This window comes from Pezoporus occidentalis, unplaced genomic scaffold (assembly GCF_034315485.1).
Source record: "Pezoporus occidentalis ecotype Australia unplaced genomic scaffold, CSIRO_AGI_Poc_V1 ctg33, whole genome shotgun sequence".
In the NCBI taxonomy this organism is placed as follows: Eukaryota; Metazoa; Chordata; class Aves; order Psittaciformes; family Psittacidae; genus Pezoporus; species Pezoporus occidentalis.
The window spans coordinates 833232-851454 of record NW_026915268.1 but is presented as its reverse complement, the minus strand read 5'-3'; the positions used below and the strand labels follow the sequence as shown (position 1 = coordinate 851454).

The following is an 18223-nucleotide window of genomic DNA, read 5'->3' as shown; positions in this document are numbered from 1 at the left end:
CCAACTGAACAGAAATCAAACAAAAAAAAACCCAAACACAAACACACATACTGGGGACTGTCATTTTGAAGTATTCCAGTCTTCAGGCCATCTACTATCTTCCTTTTGGAACTTCCTATGGAGTTGCTTAAGTTACTGTGTCTCTGTGTAGAGGCTCAAACATGGGGAGCATGATCTAACTAAATAAGGCTTTTATATTTGTCAAAGGTTTCTTCTAGTGAGCAACTTCCTCAGAGGAAGTCTGTTGTGAGCATGTACCTACAGAGATCTCCTATTACAAAGAGATGGTATAGGTATGGAAATGAATGGTTCACTCCCTTGTCATGAATGTAGAAGCATGGTTTTAATATGACTGCAAGCAGTAGGAAAAAGTGACAGTTACTAGCAGATTTACTGATCTTGAACCTTAATTAGCAGTGGAAAGCAGGTGCCCTCACTTGTACTGCTGGGTAGGAAGAGTTTAATTACCATTGTGGTGTAACATTTCCTTAATCAGAGTGCTTATACACAGCAGCTGTGTATACACATACAACAGGGAGGTTCTGGGACTCCACATACAGAAAGGTTCTAGGATTCTTCCACTTTTTGGAAGTGAAAGAGTTTTATGATGATCTTAATGCTGAGGTATGTATTCTCCTTCTCCACACTCCCTGTGTGTGTGCAGGCATTCTTACAACTAAATAAGTGATGTGACTGATACGTAGTAAGCAGCCTACTTCCACTCAAATGCATTTACCTCTTAGCCTGTTGTTATAGAAGGATTTTATTTCCAGTCCTTTAGAGAGAGTGTTAATCTTGTTTTGAATTTGTATTCTCTCAAGTTCAGACATCATCTTCTGTTCTGTGAAGAATCACATAGGGTATATGTGTTTGAAATGACTAGCTCACAGCTACCTCTAATTGCCAGAGGGACTTTATGGTACACTGAAGTTACTAAAAGGCAAGGACAGATGCTTTCTGTCTTTATTCCTTAAATTTTGCCTGAACTGTTTCTGTTCTCTGTTCTAACTTAGAAATAAGTGCTTCAAAGCTTTTCCTGTGGTTTTGAACTTCTGAATGGCTTGTAAAATCTGTACATGTCTGTTATTCTTTGTGATGTGGACGGTCTTTCGTACTAGTTACTGTTCTTCAGTCATAGTGTCTGTATGGATCTGTTTGTTTACAGATAAATATCTTGGTGAACAATAGATAGGAAGTAAGAGAAAAACATTCCAGAAGCTGTGCTGCAGCAGTAAACTGAAAGATAAAATTACAGGTGGTGGAAAAGTTTTGAACATCCTGTCTCTTAAATGCAACATGAAGTACATTGGGTCCCTTTAACTTCTCTGGTTTTTCTTTTACCATGAAGACTGTGTTATAATGAGTTATTATGTTATAAAGTTGTGACAATCAACATCCAGTTTACAGAACTTCGTTTATAAGAAATCAGCTCTGTCCTTGTCTGATGTATTTTATGGTTTCCATACTAATGTATCTCAAAACAGTAACTGGTTTGGCATCTGTTAATGGGATATATTAGAGATGTTTTATTTGAAGACAACCCATGTTTGCCCTCTGTTGGCAACACACTTCAGTTGAGATGGTGGCATAATGCTTACAAATATTAAAAAAGAGGAAAACAAAGTAAACATGTACAGTTGAACTCTTAATTCACTGTTCCAGGTGACTGAAAGGAAGACTTAAAGGCTGAGTTTTATTCTTGGATTTTTTTTGACAGTAACCAGGTATCAAACTTCATTCCTGTATACCTGTAGGAAATGGAAGTGCTGTTTTAAAGGGCACTCTGGGCCTCAAAGAGCTTTTACCATCCTGCAGATGACACAGGCAGAAGCATCCTTAGAGAGATGAGGGCGGTGGAATGAGATAGTGCCCTGAATTAATTCTCTTGTTTACTTCCTTCCTTCAGGATTTTTCACTTAGCATCTTCTGTTGGGCAAAAAGCACCCTACGACCTTCTTTGCAAAAGAGAATGTTGTAAACATCAAACATGAACATGAAGAAACTGTTGTGAACTCAGCAACATCTGAGGGTGAATAACAGAGCCCAGTTCCTGCCAACTGTTCTTCATAAAATGTTTTGATCAGAGGAAGTTTTCTTCCAAAAAATGTTGCTTGAGCAAGTGAGATTGTCTGAAAAAAAAGCTCCTGTTTGTGTTGGAAAGGAGATGGCTGGAAATAGTTGTGACAGTTTCAATATCCTGGTCACAGTGTTTGGTTTCTTAGTGTATGGGTTCTACAAAGACATTAGCCTAGCTAATCCTGGCATGTCTTCCTTCATTTTTGGGTTCTGAGACAAGGTTTGATTAGGTAGGACTCTCACCATTAATCCAGAAGACCAAGTTTGATAGTCATCTGTTGATAATTGTGTTACAGTTTGTAAGAATGGAAATGTGTTACTGGTGACTAGAAAAGTCTTTGCTTCCCAAGACTTTGAATGCTGTGATATCTATAAACCCTGACCAATTTTTAATAGGCCATTTCAACTGTTAGCAGCTATTGCGAGGCAATTCTAAATCCTACAGTTCAATTTTTTTAGTTATTTTCATCCTTTCAACCAGTTTTGATAAAAACAACCTTATTGTCTTGCTGTTGCCAAATCAACAGCTCTAATGAGATCTGTTATAGAACAAATTCTGAAAGAAGATGAATTCCTACGTATCACTGCCATACTGTAAATCAGTGTGTTTTCATCAGCTGAAGTTTCTCCATGTGCACATTTTATTCTAGTGCTGTATTTTGAAGACATTATTTTTATTAAGCAAGTATTGAGATAGAAAGTGACACAGGTTTTTCCAAGGTATTCTCTTAAAATGTATATTCTTTGCACTTAACTCATGCTACTCAGGTATTTGTGCTAGGTAAGAATTTGCTTTCTCTTGATGGAATTAAACTGCTTATATGAATTGCTTTCTGTCTCGCTGATATCTTTCTCTTACACTGAACAAAATCAGCTTTGGAATATACTTTATTAAAAAAATAGACCTGTAATGATGGGATTTTGTACTGTGTATTTTGTTATTTCTCCGTTTGAAAAGGAAAGTATTTCCTTATTAAATGTTCTGTGTATTGCTGATGAGTGTATGGCAAAAAATTAATACTATTGCAAGGCTGCCTGGATGTGCTTACAGATTTTTTTTCTTGAAAAGCTTGTTATGTGTATTTGATGGGATTTTAATGGTAGCTGGTGTATAAGCTTAATTTCTTTAAAGCCTAATCTAGCATTATGTTTACATAGATTTAGAAATTCTGCCTTAAGATCTAGACAGACAGGCGAGGTGAGAATTTTGTCAAGATAAGTGATGTGTCTGGATGCTGAAGAAGAAAATATTGTTGCTGAATTAGGAAAATTGGAAGTATATAGAATAGATAACTGGTTTTGGTGTAAGAATTTTATCTAGGATGAAATGGGAATATTTGGGCTTTACTCTCTATTTTGCCAGATTTTGGAGTAGCATTTCTAAGACTATTCAGCAGTAGAAGGGGGTGTAAGTAAAATGTTGAGACAAAAAAAAACCTTCAAGCTTCCCTTGAAAACTAAAACAAGATTCTGTTCCCATCCCTTAAAATGTCAGCCATAACCTGCTTTGTAGTTTATGTCTCTCCCTTTCTGCCATGAAAACATAAGGATTGGAAAAAATTCCTTAAATTTTCTTAGACTTTGTAATGCCCTTCTGATTAATGTATTTCAGGTTAATATAAAGCATTAGTTCTTTTGCCCTGAAACTGAATGAATATTCAGTGATAATATCGAGCTTTGGCCCCATCTTGTGGAAGCTTGTTTGGCCAATAGACCTAGAAGAATGTAATCTGAGACTGCACTGGTTTTACTTATTTAAAGTATTATTAGCTATAACTTTGCATTAATATTTCCTCTGCTATGGTGAAGAAAATTGGCATTGTCAGTAGCCATGTTACAGTAAGAGTTTTCCATGAGGATCAATTGTTGGCAAGCTCAGGGGTTAGCAACTAATTCGTTTGGAGTCATCTGGAAACCATGGACATCCAGAAGAAATGCTTAATGAAGTACATACTTAAAGTAGTCACCTTTTTCTGCTACCCTATTTTTCTCTTTCAGGGTGTATTGTCTGATCTGACAAAGGTAACTGGTCTTCATGGTCTGGACCCAGTGTTGCTTGTGTTAGTGGTTGGAATAGTGATGTTTACTTTGGGATTTGCTGGTTGTGTAGGAGCGCTGAGAGAAAACATCTGCCTTCTGAAGTTTGTAAGTAACACCTTTATATGAGTGGATTATGTATGAGAAAGTTGGGAATGATGGGTGAAGAACTAGTAGCAAACTCAAATAATTACTTTTTAGAACTTTGTTACAATGTATCACGATGTCTGTTACAACTTACTCCCCTAACAAGCTTCTGAGTAACGGTATGAAAGCAGCGTAGGTTCAGGTATTTTCCCCTTCCTGGAAAGTGTTTCTTCCCTTTTTTATTTATTCTGTTATGGTGGTGATGTTAAAGTATTGTATACCAGAATCTAACATTGTGTATGTAATATCACAGAATATGATGTTTGGAACATATTCAGTGTTCCAAACTGAACAGGAATTAGGAATTGCTGAGAGGAGATGGTATAGTGGCTTAGGGAGAAAAAAAATCCCTTAAAAATTTAATTTTTTTTTCTAAATGGACAAAACATGGAGACTTTGACAAATGTCAGATCTCTTAAATTTTATTTTTTTTTATACTGAGGCTGCTTCTTTGCTTTAGATCTGAAAACGAGCTGAACAAAAAAGTTGTAAAACTGGAAACAATTCAAGAAATAACATCAAGACTACTTCAGCGCTGTATTTTGCACATTCTTATTTGTTATCACTGCTGTGCATAATGATTGTGGTGTGGTGCTTATTTTACTGTCGAGTTTAGGTGACCAAAATAAAGATAACTCTCCCTCTTGGGTGTTTCTTTACATTGTATTCTCATTTTAACAGGCTGTGTTCTCATAGTATTTGTAGTGAGTAAGAATTTTAACCTAATTCTCTGTGTCTGTTTCTGGTGGAGTTGGAGTAGGGATGCATTCAAAATGAATGGATATTTTCTAATTTGTGCCTTTTATTTTTACAGTTCTGTGGAGCAATTGTGTTTATATTCCTGCTGGAGGTGGCAGTGGCAGTTCTGGCTTTCCTGTTCCAGGACTGGGTGAGGGACAGGGTCAAAGAATTCTTTGAGAACAATATTAAATCCTACCGAGATGATATTGACCTCCAGAACCTCATTGATTCGCTGCAGAAAATTGTAAGTTCATATCCTATCACTAGTCTCATGTGTTCTAGGAGAGTATGTAGATTTGGAAGTTTTCCTTTTTGTTAAGATTTTATCATATTCTCTAGTTAATAGTGCCATGTTACAGATGTGCTGGTTTGCTCTTTTTGCACTGAAAGCATCAGGGAGGCAAGATATTCTAAGAGACAATGCTGTTCTGTCAGTGTGGAAGCTCTACGAAGCACGCATCTGTCTTTGACCTTCTTCACTTGCTCCCCTGTTCTTATCAGTGTTGCAACAGTTTAAGAGGTGAAAAACAAAAACACTATCCTGAGAAAATTGTGCACAGTGATTGTGTAGTACTTGGTTGCCTACTGGGGTTAAATCACAGTAATTAGCTGTATATTGCCAACGGGTTACCTGTCCTGTTCATTCAGTCTTGTGTGCATTGTTATGGAAGCATCCTCTTACTAATCTACCTGGTTGGATTTCAGTGCTGTTTTGCTTTAGCTTTTGGTGCTAAGGGCACCTTTTTGTAAGGTGGGGCTCCTCCTGGCCATGACCAACACCAGTAATTTTCTCAGTATTGCCCACTCTGTTGTTCTTTGTTTACCTAGTTTCAGTATAGTCATCCAGGCTAATACACTAAGCTGATTTACAGTTGAACTCCAATTAAATACTTTTCAATGAAAATAAAAGGCTGAATGTACTAAGAAGAGTTCAGTAGCCAGACTAACATGCTAATAAGCCTGAAAAAGGAAGGACCAGAAAAATCTCTCCATTGGCCTGTCATTGATTCATGCATGAAAGTACTGAGGAAGGAAGGATGCAGTGTGGATAAGCAGGTGTAGTTCTGCAGGGGCTGAACAGCGAGATAGAGCAGTCAGTTCAAGTGCCTCAGTGAAGCCCATCTTCTAAGGAGCTACGCTTCTTAGGCTGACTTGCTCTGTTCTCAGTGTGTGCCTTGGGACCCTGAGAGATTTTTGTAGGCAGCTTCCTGCTCTGGCTAATTTTATTGCTTTCAGGCCTGTAAATGACCTCACAGTCTGTACCTTATGGAATTAGATTAACATGCTTTTGGTGGTTGCATGCCTTATTTACAACAGATGTGTCAGGGAGGAGGGACCAGAAAGATGAAAACAAACCTCTTCTGCTTTCTTCATGGTAAATGACTGTTCTGTTCAGCTCTCCTTAGTTATACATATGCTGCGAAAACGTTACAAAAGCAACTGTCCACATCTGTTGCTGTCACAGTTTGATAAGTTGTGAATCCATTTACTAACTTCAAGTTTTGGTAGTCTTACAGACAGTTAGATTGATACAAGTTTTGTGAAGATGGGTGTTGGGCAGAGGAAAGATTCTAGAGATATCCCAAGAGGATGGAACTTCATGAAATACCAGGAAAATCTATGTGATGGTATAACATTTCAAGTACTCAAGTTCTAGAGAAAGATTTGTGCCCTCAGATATCCAGGCTCGTAAGCTGTAAGGCTTAACCTAATAAGAAACTAGCTTTCATTAGTTCAAGAAATTGACCATTCCTTGTAATGGTGTGATTTCACCAAACTGCAAATTGTGATAACTGTAGTACACTGTTAAAAAGTATTTTCACATAGGTTTCTTTACCTAGAGTTGACTGACCTTTGAGCTAGTGAGACTTTACCAGCTAATTCATTTGGATATGAAAACCTTCTCATTTAAAAGGAAGGATGTTCTTAAGTGCTTGGATCCACTTTTTACAGTAAACATGAAGATTTAAAGATGGGGTTGCAAATTTAAAGTTCTTTTTTTAATAAGTTTTCTGGTTTGGTTGACTTGGAAACAATGGGGTAGAAAGCATTTGTTAAACACTTTTGTTGCACCATTTATGGATGTTCACTGATTGCATCTAGCAATTACCTCTAAAGTGATAATTTTTATGATTCTGACTGTCACACTGACACCCATTTCCAGGAGCAGTATGCCAAATGTATTGCTTTGATTTCATAGAACTACTTTATTGGTTAATAATGTTTTACTCTGATGCTGCTGTTAATTCTGCACAGTGTTAGAGGAAGTGAAGATGATAAGCAAAAATCATTCCAGAGAAAGCGTTCAGTAGATAAGTTGTCTCTAAAATATCCCCAAATGCTAAGAGTTCATTTATGTGTTACAGAACCATTGCTGTGGTGCCCAAGGGCCAGATGACTGGGACTTTAACATATATTTTAACTGCAGCAGTGAAAGCAAAAGTCGTGAGAAGTGTGGTGTTCCTTTTTCCTGTTGTATACCTGATCCTGCAGTAAGTTGTTTCCTGGTTTTGTATTGCTCTGATGTTGTTGGAGAGTTATGAAAGGAAGCACTTCCTGGATAAAGTGTGATGACTAGAGCTTTAAAAAGTCTTCTGAATGATCAAAAAAATTACTCTTGTGCATATAAACTCTTTTCATGTTTCTGTTCTAGACTTTATAGAGTCCAAATGTGGCAACCTGGTCTTCCATGGCTTGAGTGGCTGATTTTTATCCCCTACCCCAATGTGTTGTTGCCTTGAATTTCTGTCCTCTGTCTAGCTTGTAAGGACCTGAAAGCACTGTCTAAGCAGTGCTTGCCCTAGTTAATATAACATTCCCCCCTCTGCCAGACAAGCAGGAGTAACTATTTGCTGGTTGTTTATCAGCAACTAATAAAGTGCTTATGCACAGTCTCAGTTTAAAGCATGTTGAGTAAATTCTATGGTTTTGCCAAGATTTAGGTGAGATCTGTTTACTAAACTTCAGGAATCTAACCTTTCCAGTGGAAGCCAGAATGTGGAGGTAGGACTAACATATAATGCTTGACAGTATTAGTAGGAATAGTTACAGCTCAAAGTTGGTCCAGAAGTCCGTATGCGGAATAGATAACTCTTGGTAGGTTATACTGAGGCTTTTGATTGTCTTGGAAATCAGCCAAGGAAAGACTTTGTCAGGGAAATATTCCATGTTCAGATTTCCCAGTAATTATTTTCTACTTTAATTTGGATCAGTACTATTCAGCTGCTGTATTTAAGGAGACATAAGTGTGGTTAAATCTTCTTAAGAAGAGATTTACTCCTAATAGTTCACTATAACTCACTATGGATTGTTTGAATTGTGCTATAATTGTGTAGTACATAAGTTTTCATAAGGCTCATGCGGAGAAAACAGCGAGTCTTCAATGGAATGTCTTTGCATCTTTGGAGATGAATATTGTCTTTGGGTTGCGTAGGGTTGTGATTTGGAAGATGTTTGTGGTCTTCCTACTTGGGATCTGCAGCTGAAATATTTTGTCTTCATGACTAGGTATATCTTGGGGCTGGGTTATATGTGAGACTGAACTATCAACTGAGGGGGCTCAAGTAGCTTGCTGCTGTTACTTATTTTAAACTGATTGGAATAGCAAGTTGTATACCACTTGAAATGATGGAATTGTAAGGCGTGTGTCTTCATTGCTGGTATAAATGAATCAGCCAGATCTTTATTGTTACCTCAGTGTTATGTGTAATACCTAAATGAAACTGATCTTGGAAATGTAAATGTCTTATTTGTATGCTGGCAGTACATTTACTCTGCTTTATGTTAAAAAGTCCTTGCTAGTTGAAAGCCAAGTGATAGAAGCAGCTAGGATTTCTGGTGGAGGATGTTTTCCTGTGACTATACACCTCTGCTTTGTCATTACTTTTCTTGTATTCTACTAGTGCTTTGCTGATTTTTAGTAAAAGTACTTCTTAAAATGTTTGGCTCTGACAGTCCTGATTTGTTTGTCTGTGAAATCTTAAAAAAAAATTTCTGTAAACAGAAGTGAGTAAAATTCAGTTGATTTATTTTAAATCTCTCTTGCTTTGCAGCAAAAAGTTGTGAATACGCAGTGTGGCTATGATATCAGAAAGAAGGTAAGGTACTGGGGTCTTGCTATCTGTCATTCTGTGCTTGCATAAGCAAAATTATAAAAATGGTGAAATTGCTGATAGTTATGTCAGCTTAAAATTCTGGGAACTAATGGACTGTGCCTCATACTGCAAGTAAACCTCTACTGTGAGAGGGTGGAGAAAATAAGTGATGGAATGAGTAAAGGGAAAGGTGTGTTTCAAAAAGGGGTATTACTTGCATTTCAAATGTGCATTTCAGTTATTAGTTATAATAGTCTAACTCTGAATTCTATTATCTGCTAATTATAGAGTATTCTAATAACAGGATTAGCAGAAAGATAATAACATCAGTGTCTGACATTCCCTGATTCAATCAGGGCATACATGTATTTCTAGAGTCTTGTTAAAACATTACTGCATAAGTGACAAATTGTCTACCTATATCATGTGATTGTTCTTATAATAAACTTGAGCAGAGAAGTAATATTCTTCCTCTCTACATTCAGAGCAAGAGTCAATGGGATGATCAGATTTTTGTCAAAGGATGTATTCTTGCCCTTGAGGCTTGGTTACCCCGAAATATCTACATTGTTGCAGGTGTCTTCATAGCTATCTCACTGCTCCAGGTTAGTTGCTTTTGGTGTACTACTTTGAAAAAAATTCAAGTTTGCAGATACAGACCTAATGAAGGGAAAAGTAGTAACGGTAAACGTGGAGTTAATAGTTTGACACAGGGTTTTTTTTGTAGGTATGAGAATAATACGGCAAAAAAAATTATGGGGATGGGGACTTAGAGTGAAAATACCTGATATCAACTAATTCTGTTGAAATTATATTACTCAAAGCGATGAAGGTCACTGTAGAAATACAGTGCTATTATAATCCATAAATTATATGATTATTTTCTATTGTTAGCATATTGTTAATATATATAGTTATTACATAATGTGATGCAGTACTTCTTATGTTTCAATGTTCCCTGAGGCAAGGGAGATCTGGTCATCTGCTCCAATAGATCTGTTCTATAGCCTTCTATCACAAATGTGAAATGACTGAAATACAGTTCTGCACCCATGTTAAAACTACCACTTGGCTGTAAGCGATGTATAGCATACTCCTCAAAAAAAGTTGAGACCATGAGAGCAGGGAAATTGGTGAACAGGATGTAAACGTGATATTAGCAGACCCAGATGAAGCTGCTGTGGCTTCTTCCAGTGCTTTTGTTGGTGCTTGGTACATCAAAGAGCAAAAATTCCCAGTAAAACATTGGATTACTTCTTTCAAAGAGCATCCTGCTTTCATTTAAGGCAGCTGTGTACATTTACCTAAATTTTTTTTTATATGTTACCACTAAGGTGGGAAATAACAAAGTTGTTGGCCTACTACAGAATGTATTTTCCAGTTGAATGAAAACAACATAGTGCTGGCAAAATACCTTTTCTCGACCATGGCAATACTGCCCTCTGTTGCTAAGTTTTTAGTATTTTTTTACCATCTAATTATATGCTTCTATGGCTTTGAGAGATGCTGTCCTGAGAGCAGCACCTTTAGTTAGGAAGATGTTCAAGATATAAATTCACATCTTTTGGCAGTGTGTTGACTGACAATAACTTCTTGTTATTCTTTCTCATGTCCTGAATCTCTGGGAAACCACTTTCACAGTCACTTGTCTTTTCAGATTGAGTCTTTCTTGTGCGTTAAACTATTCCATTGTGAGACTGAGAGTTAGACATAACCTGACTACTTCTGTAAAGAAATCTTTTTGGCTTTTCTGAAACTTCACTCCAGTCTGTATTTTTTTAATGCTGTTTCAGGATATGTGCTGAGTTATGGGTATATCTTAAATTTGTAAAGGAAGATTTCCCTGAGAACTGGAGTGAATGTTAAAACTTCAAATTTAAATGTCTCAGAATAATCTGGGACATCTCTCACTATTCTTTGTGACAAGAATTTCATTTTAGTACAGGTAATTGTTTGGTTTATATGTATTTTAAAAAATTGTTCAGAAATTGACTTGATTATTCAGAGTTGTAGAACAAATGAAAATGCCTGATTTGTAACTTTAGCAACAGCTAAGTGAGTAATAAGACTCAAACTTGGCTAAGTGGATTTCTTCCAGCTCTAGGGCGTAAGAAGCTTGTTATTATGAATGCTTCTGAAGTGTTACATGAAAGCATCTTTTTCTCGTAAGTTTTATTTCTTGCAAGATTCTGCTGCCTTTATTACTTTTTAGTCATAGCTATGCTTTGATGGATGTTCCTAGCTATGAAATGATATCTAAACCTGCAAACAAACATCTTGCAGGCTGGTATATTACAAGTGTTTCATCTCACAAATTTTTGTTTGTTTGTTTGTTTTTGTTTGTGTTTTAGATTTTTGGTATTTTCCTAGCCAGGACATTGATATCTGACATTGAAGCTGTAAAGGCAGGTAATGCCTTTTGAATATAAAAGAAAAAAAAAAAGTGTATTTTATAGTTACTGGTTGGACACCAAGGAGGAAGAAATACACAGGCCATGAAATACTCCTGCTAAAAGCCTTATATGGATTTTGCCCAGCTCATGCTTTTTTGTTGGAAGCTGGTACAAAAGCAAGATCTCAGAACACACACCTGTCTACCCTTTTTTCTGACAAAATGACTCAGTGCCAGCATTGATCTCTGAGGAAGAAATGGAATTTCTCAAGATATTGGTGGAACAGATTTTGAGGATTGTAGCAACAAGTCATGAAACTGCTGTAAACTCTTTCCTTGAAAGATTACTGTGAAGACTCTTCTGTTTTCTCTCCCAGCTGTCATCAATCTCAAAATGTAATCTTTTAGAAAAGTGTGCTGATTTCTTCAGAATGTTGAAATCATTTTAATGTCTACAGTAGACTCATGCCGTCATTTTTGGCAAGGTACCCAGCAACCATAACTGTAATGGTATTGGAAGTTGGAAAAAGAAAAAAGTCCTGAATTGTCTAGATCTTTAAATGATTTTCAGTTGTACAGAAGCAAGGGTATTTCTGTTTGACTGGGAATTGCATAGATGTCTCAGGAGCAGGAACCTTGTGCTCAGCATCAGAGTTTGAGTAACCCATGCTGTTTTGAAAATGCAAGCCCTTCTTCCAGAGAGGAAAAATCTTACTATCTGTAGCATTAGATGTTAGAAATCTCCATTTCAGGCAGGGGGTGTGAATCCTTGATGCTGTTTCCTGTCTAAAAGATTTTAAATATTCTTTATCTATAGAGAGAAAAAACTCCTTAAAAATGCTTAGCTTTTTATTGATTGGTAATATCATTTAAAAGTTCTGTCTGCAGAAATTTCAAAATGCAACTTGCTTCAGTAGGTAGCAACCATGATATGCTATGAACCCCATGTTCATGGGTTTTTGCCCTTTCCTCCATTTTTTCTTACAACTGCTATATTGATCTTCAGAAGTCCTAACTGTTAATGTCAGGACTGATGGAAAACATTTAAACTCAGCATTGATCCTTACTGAAATCTGTTTTTTTCATGATAAAATACGTATTTACTAAAAGATTAGAGTTGTTGAATTTTTTTAATCTTCTGTAAAGCTATTGAATTGTCAGTTCTGCTTGTATTCTGATACACAGTTCAAATGCTAGTCACAGTAGTGATCCAGAATGATTTCTTCACAGTAATCTTCTACATCAAACTTAACTACTGCTGAAGTAATTTTATTTTTTTTTCACCTTATTTTTATGAGAAGAAAACTACTATCTCTTTCCCATCATCCCTTCTTGGGGTTTCAATAGATGGATCTGTAGTTCAGTAGGAGTTCCAGTCTTCTGTAAAAGATTTTGGCATAGTATTTTTAACTTTAAGATAGAATTATGTGACTGAAAAGTTCTTGGAAGTAGCTGTCAGGTTTGCTGTGGGCCATATAACTAACATTGTTTACTCTTCCAGTGACACCCAATTTTTTCAGGAAGAGCAGATTTATTTACAGTGCCTAACACTGTGTAAATTTTAAAGAAAGTATATATTTTTATAGTATTTTACTACACGTAGCCTGCCTGAAGGATTTAATACTTGTATTTCCAAAGTATATAGCTTTTTTAGGAAGCCAAACTTTTAAATCTCTCTCCAATGTCCTTTTTTCTATTATGCATGTATCAACAAACATTTCACTGGCAAAAGCTGATCAACAGTAAGGATCTTAGTATCTGTACTGATTGTCAAGATACCCTTCCAGCTTTTAATTTCTGAAGCACTTCACAGACAGTGCTATGCTTCTCATGTAAATCAGTTCAGCTTTCACAGATCTTTTTCTGGCTTGTGATTGAGACACAACAGGAAAAGGAAGCTTGTCTAAGGATGGCTGATTTCCCTACATTAGCAGAGAGCACTGCTATTAGTCATCTGAAAACATTAAAGAAAATGCTAGAAGTGCACTGTCATTTATTTTTATTTAGCTTTGATATACAACAAGAAAACAGTAGCAGTAGATCACTGAGGGGAAAGCAAGAAGCAGTTCTTCTGTAGAGCCTTGAATTTGAGGTCTGTGTTACTTATTTTGTTAAATCTAGTCTATTAGGAGCAGGCAAAAAATTGCTGCTGTTATTGCTGCTTTGCAAGCAACAAAGCCATGTCCAGCAACCTTTGCTTTGAACTGGTGCTTGAAACTTTACAACACCTCATCAACCAATTTATTCTGTTAAGGCTATGAGTAATAATCTGATGTGTATAAAAATTGAGAAGGATGTTTTCTATTTGTAACTTTTTATTCATAAAACATTGCCTTGAAAATTGCATATAGGGAGCATGTTTCCCTTTGCCAATTTTTGGCACAGAAAGCTCCTAATGCTGTGAAGTAATTTCAGCAGTTGGTAAAAATCAACATGGTGTCTCAAAGATACCTGTGGAATTCATGCACTGAAATTAGCTACTGACAAGAACCAGCATCACAGATCAGAATTCTAGTGTCTGCAAATCTTGCCAGATTGCCTGTAGACAAATGAATACTTGGTTTCATTTTGAAGTACTGTTTGTATGCAAAACAGATTTAATGGAAGTGTTGTCTTTCCAGTGTGTTCTTACCAGCTTTGGCCATATTAATTTGATAGATGGACCACTTGGTGGACAAAGAGGTGGCTGGGTGGCCGCACGCAAAGAGTTGTGATCAATGGCTTAATGTCCAGCTGGAGACCAGCAACGAGTGGTGTCCCTCAGGGATCGGTGTTGCGACCGGTCTTGTTCAACATCTTTGTCGCTGACATGGACACTGGGATTGAGTGCACCTTCAGCAAGTTTGCCAGTGACACCAAGCTGTGTGGTTCGGTTGATACGCTGGAGGGAAGGAATGCCATCCAGAGGGACCTTGACACGCTTGTGAGGTGGGCTGATGCCAGCCTTATGAAGTGTAACCATACCAAGTGCAAGGTCCTGCACCTGGGTCAGAGCAATCCCAGGCACAGCTACAGCTTGGGCAGAGAAGAGATTTAGAGCAGCCCTGCACAGAAGGACTTGGGGGTGTTGGTCGATGAAAACTAAACATGAGCCGGCAGTGTGCTCTCACAGCCTAGAAAGCCAACCATATCCTGGGCCTCATCAGAAGGAGAGTGACCAGCAGGTCAAAGAAGGTGATTGTGCTCCTCTACTCTGCTCTCATGAGACCTCACCTGGAGTACTGTGTGCAGTTCTGGTGTCCTCAACATAAAAAGGACATGGAACTGTTGGAACAAGTGCAGAGGAGGGCCACAAGGATGATCAGGGGACTGAAGCACCTCTGGTATGAAGACGGGCTGAGAAAGTTGGGGCTGTTCAGTCTGGAGAAGAGAAGGCTGTGTGGAGACCTCATAGCAGCCCTCCAGTGTCTGGAGGGGGCTGCTGTGGAAGGGCTCTTCATTAGGGACTGTAGTGATAGGACAAGGTCTAATGGGTTAAAACTTAAACAGGGGAAGTTTACATTGGGTATAAGGAGGAAGTTCTTTACTGTAAGGGTGGTGAGGCACTGGAATGGGTTGCCCAGGGAAGTTGTGAATGCTTCATCCCTGGTGGTGTTCAAGACCAGGTTGGATGAAGCCTTGGGTGACATGGATTAGTGCGAGGTCTCCCTACCCATGGCAGGGGGATTGGAACTAGATGATCTTAAGGTCCTTTCCAACCCTAACTATTCTATGATTCTGTGTTTCTATATTAACACCAGCTTTGTATCATCAGTACTGCAGTTACTGGGAACTGAATTCATTAGAGCAAGTTCAACCTGTTTAAGGATCTATAAATTCATGGAGTGATTTGTTTTCACTGAGGATAAACTTCTCTGTCCTTGCTCAGTGTTACTTTTAAAACCCTAGAGCTCTAGGCTGGTATACCCCAAGGCATTTTGAAGTGCACCCCTATTGGTTGTACACATGGGAAATGTAATTTTGGACTTGGAATGGAAATACTGTCTTAAAACTTTCTGCCTAGCACCTTCTCTGTGGACCTGAAGTGACTTCATGGGTAAAAATTTAAGTTATGGTTTAAGAAAAGTCTTATCAGCTAAAAGCTGTTGAGTGTGAACCTGCCTCTAAAGCCTTGAAGGAGAAGCAATTCAATGATCTCACGAAGAGAGGTTTGATAAATTGTTGGTGTTGAGATTTCAGTGGTTACATTCAGAATGACTCCACAAACAGTACAATGGAAATGAGTTTTAATGATGTCAAATATGAGATCAGACTTGAATAACTAGACTGAAAAAGAAACATTTCAGTGTGATCCCTTTTATTTCTCTGAAATAAGCACAATCTATTTGTGTGAAGCTGTGTATTTATTTGGCAGTATGTATGACAGTACAACTGCCCTTTTGTTTTTATTAATATGCCTGCACTTGGGCACAGCTTCCTTGTATGGGAAGAGGAGTATGAATATAAGCCCTAAAAACAAGTACAGAGACCAAAGGAGCTTTGATCGTCTCCTAACACCTCAGTATTTCTTCCCAACGGGTTTTGTTTTGGTGATCCTTGTATGGTGCCATGTGGATAAACTTGTACCTCTAGTCCACTGAGGTCAATGTGATGATTGGCTTATACATAGAACTTGGTTTTGGTTTTTGTCTCCCCATTCCATCGTTTCCTCTCCCTTCTCCCTGCCACCTGTGGTTAATCATGCAGCTTGAACATTGTTCAGCCAGTGGGAAGGGGAGGTTCTGTCTTCTGAGATGGCTTTTCTGAGTGACTTTCAGTATTTTTTTTTTTTCCTCAAGCATTATATTTGATTAAATAAAATTTAATGTTTTGTACTCCTGGAGTTTGATTTCTAGGATTTGTTGCTTCCAATCACTAGTGTTTCCCCCTCTAAGGTTTAGACTGGCTACTGAGACTGCAGTTTGCGGATAACTACAGGAACGGTAAGGGCCTGCTGGTGTTCATGTGTATATTTTGCTGAAACTAATTCTTATTTCTTTTGGGTTCTCCTCCCCCCCCCCCCCCAAGTCTTGGCAGCTGAATAATAGGTAACACTGGTACTTTTTTCTTCATTGCTAATCAAAAGCCATGAACAAGTAAAGAGCTGCAAAAAGGTGTAGAGAAATAATTAAATATCTGGACATCCATAATGTTCAAACTGCTGTTAGCACTTTGACTGCTGTTATCCACAGTTATCGCTCTTGTGATTTGAGCAGTCTGTGGTTTGTCATATTTGAGCAATGTTCCTGAAACTGTTCTTCAGAGTGCAGAAGGGAAGTCACTTCCAGGTTTGAAGATGAGACTTACCGAGATAGATTTGTGACTGCTTATTTGACCATTTTAATGTTTCTTTAATGCATTAAAACCTCATCTTAGTTTTAATAAGGTCAGAGAAATGTTTAACTAGTAGATAATGGCTATATTGGAATAATGCAATATCTGGAATTAGATACTCTGAAATTTTAACGCTGGATCATTTCTGGTAAGAATAACTTAACTTGAATATGGCTATTTGGTGTGTATGTATAAAACTTGTAATAGATTCTGATATATTTCATAGTACTTCTGGTTTAGGCATGATCCCATGAAGTTGAGATTGTCTGAAGCTATTTCTTATTTTGATATTGGAAATATTTAGGATGTCCGTATCACTGTGTGCTTTAGAGTAGAGGAAAACTGCATGTGGTTCAGCTCTTGTTTTATTGTTCTCCTACTATGAACCCAGGACAGTGGTCAAAATCTCCTTGTGTGTTACTCACCAAGTGACTTGTGTGAGGTGGTTTCATGAAATTCCCTTTCTCAAGAGTACTCATGATAATGATATTTAGTGGGCTAAATAGTATTAACAAGTTTTTCAAGTAGGGAAGCTTTTGCTTTTACAGAGTTGTAATATTCGTGCACAGACCTAAACCATTTATACTCAGATTGTTTGAGAACTTGATGTCTCTTAAATATTCCCTGCTCTATAACAATTTTTTTAAGGGTCAGTATGTTCCTGTTTTTTTCACAGTAACTTTTAATGCTGACTAAAAGTCATTATACCCTAGCTCTTCAGTAGCTACCACTAGGAGGTTTTGAATTTGATCTCCTAGGTCTTAGCAATGTGACTGCAACACACTTGAAACAGCTTCAAAAAAGTTCCTATAAGGACAAGTACAATAGATCCTGTTACCTTTTTTTTATCAAGTGACCATTTTTAAATATGAAAGGTTGCTGCAGAACTGTTCAGAGACATTTGTTGTACTACAGTTTTTCACTGTCTAGAATTAAACCCAGGTTCCCTTACTGGAGGTACCTCCAGCTGCTTCTAAATCTTCACATGTGCCCACCTATAATTTCTAGCTACCTTTAATTTGTATCTTGTCTAACCACTGTATGGACATTGAACTGCAGTTTCTTGTAACTTTGTTTCTACCGAATCTCATTCCAGGTTACAATAGCTGCAACTCTGAAATTAGGGCAAGACTGACCCTATTTGAGACATGAATATGGCATTTTACTTGCACTAGCAAGTAAAAACTCAGGTGAGCTTTGAAATTGGAAATTGAAGGGGAAGTTAGTCTAAAGGTACAGTTTTGCTGTGTTTATAAGATACTTAGTTAACAGCTGGTCTTGCAGGTTGATTCACCATGTGCAGAGGTTGAATTTGTGCCAATTAGCCCTTCGCATTTTTTAAGCTACAGCTCTTATGTAAAACCCCAGTGTTTCGGGTTGCATGATATAAGCTTGAGATCTTTTTGTAATGATTTTGAAGTCC

At 37.5% G+C, this 18223-nt stretch overlaps 1 protein-coding gene across 3 annotated transcripts in view; it reads left to right on the top strand.

Moving 5' to 3' along the window:
• The window catches only part of TSPAN14 (tetraspanin 14), a 41639-nt gene extending 27532 nt beyond the window's left edge, over window positions 1–14107 (top strand). For all 3 annotated transcript variants that reach the window (XM_062629157.1, XM_062629159.1, XM_062629158.1), the window contains 6 exons: window positions 4075–4221; window positions 5075–5245; window positions 7368–7493; window positions 9054–9098; window positions 9581–9700; window positions 11447–14107. In XM_062629157.1, coding sequence (XP_062485141.1) covers window positions 4075–4221; window positions 5075–5245; window positions 7368–7493; window positions 9054–9098; window positions 9581–9700; window positions 11447–11518 — 681 coding nt within the window. In that variant the 3' untranslated portion in view covers window positions 11519–14107. The remainder of the gene's footprint in view (window positions 1–4074; window positions 4222–5074; window positions 5246–7367; window positions 7494–9053; window positions 9099–9580; window positions 9701–11446) is intronic.
• Window positions 14108–18223: the final 4116 nt, after the last annotated feature.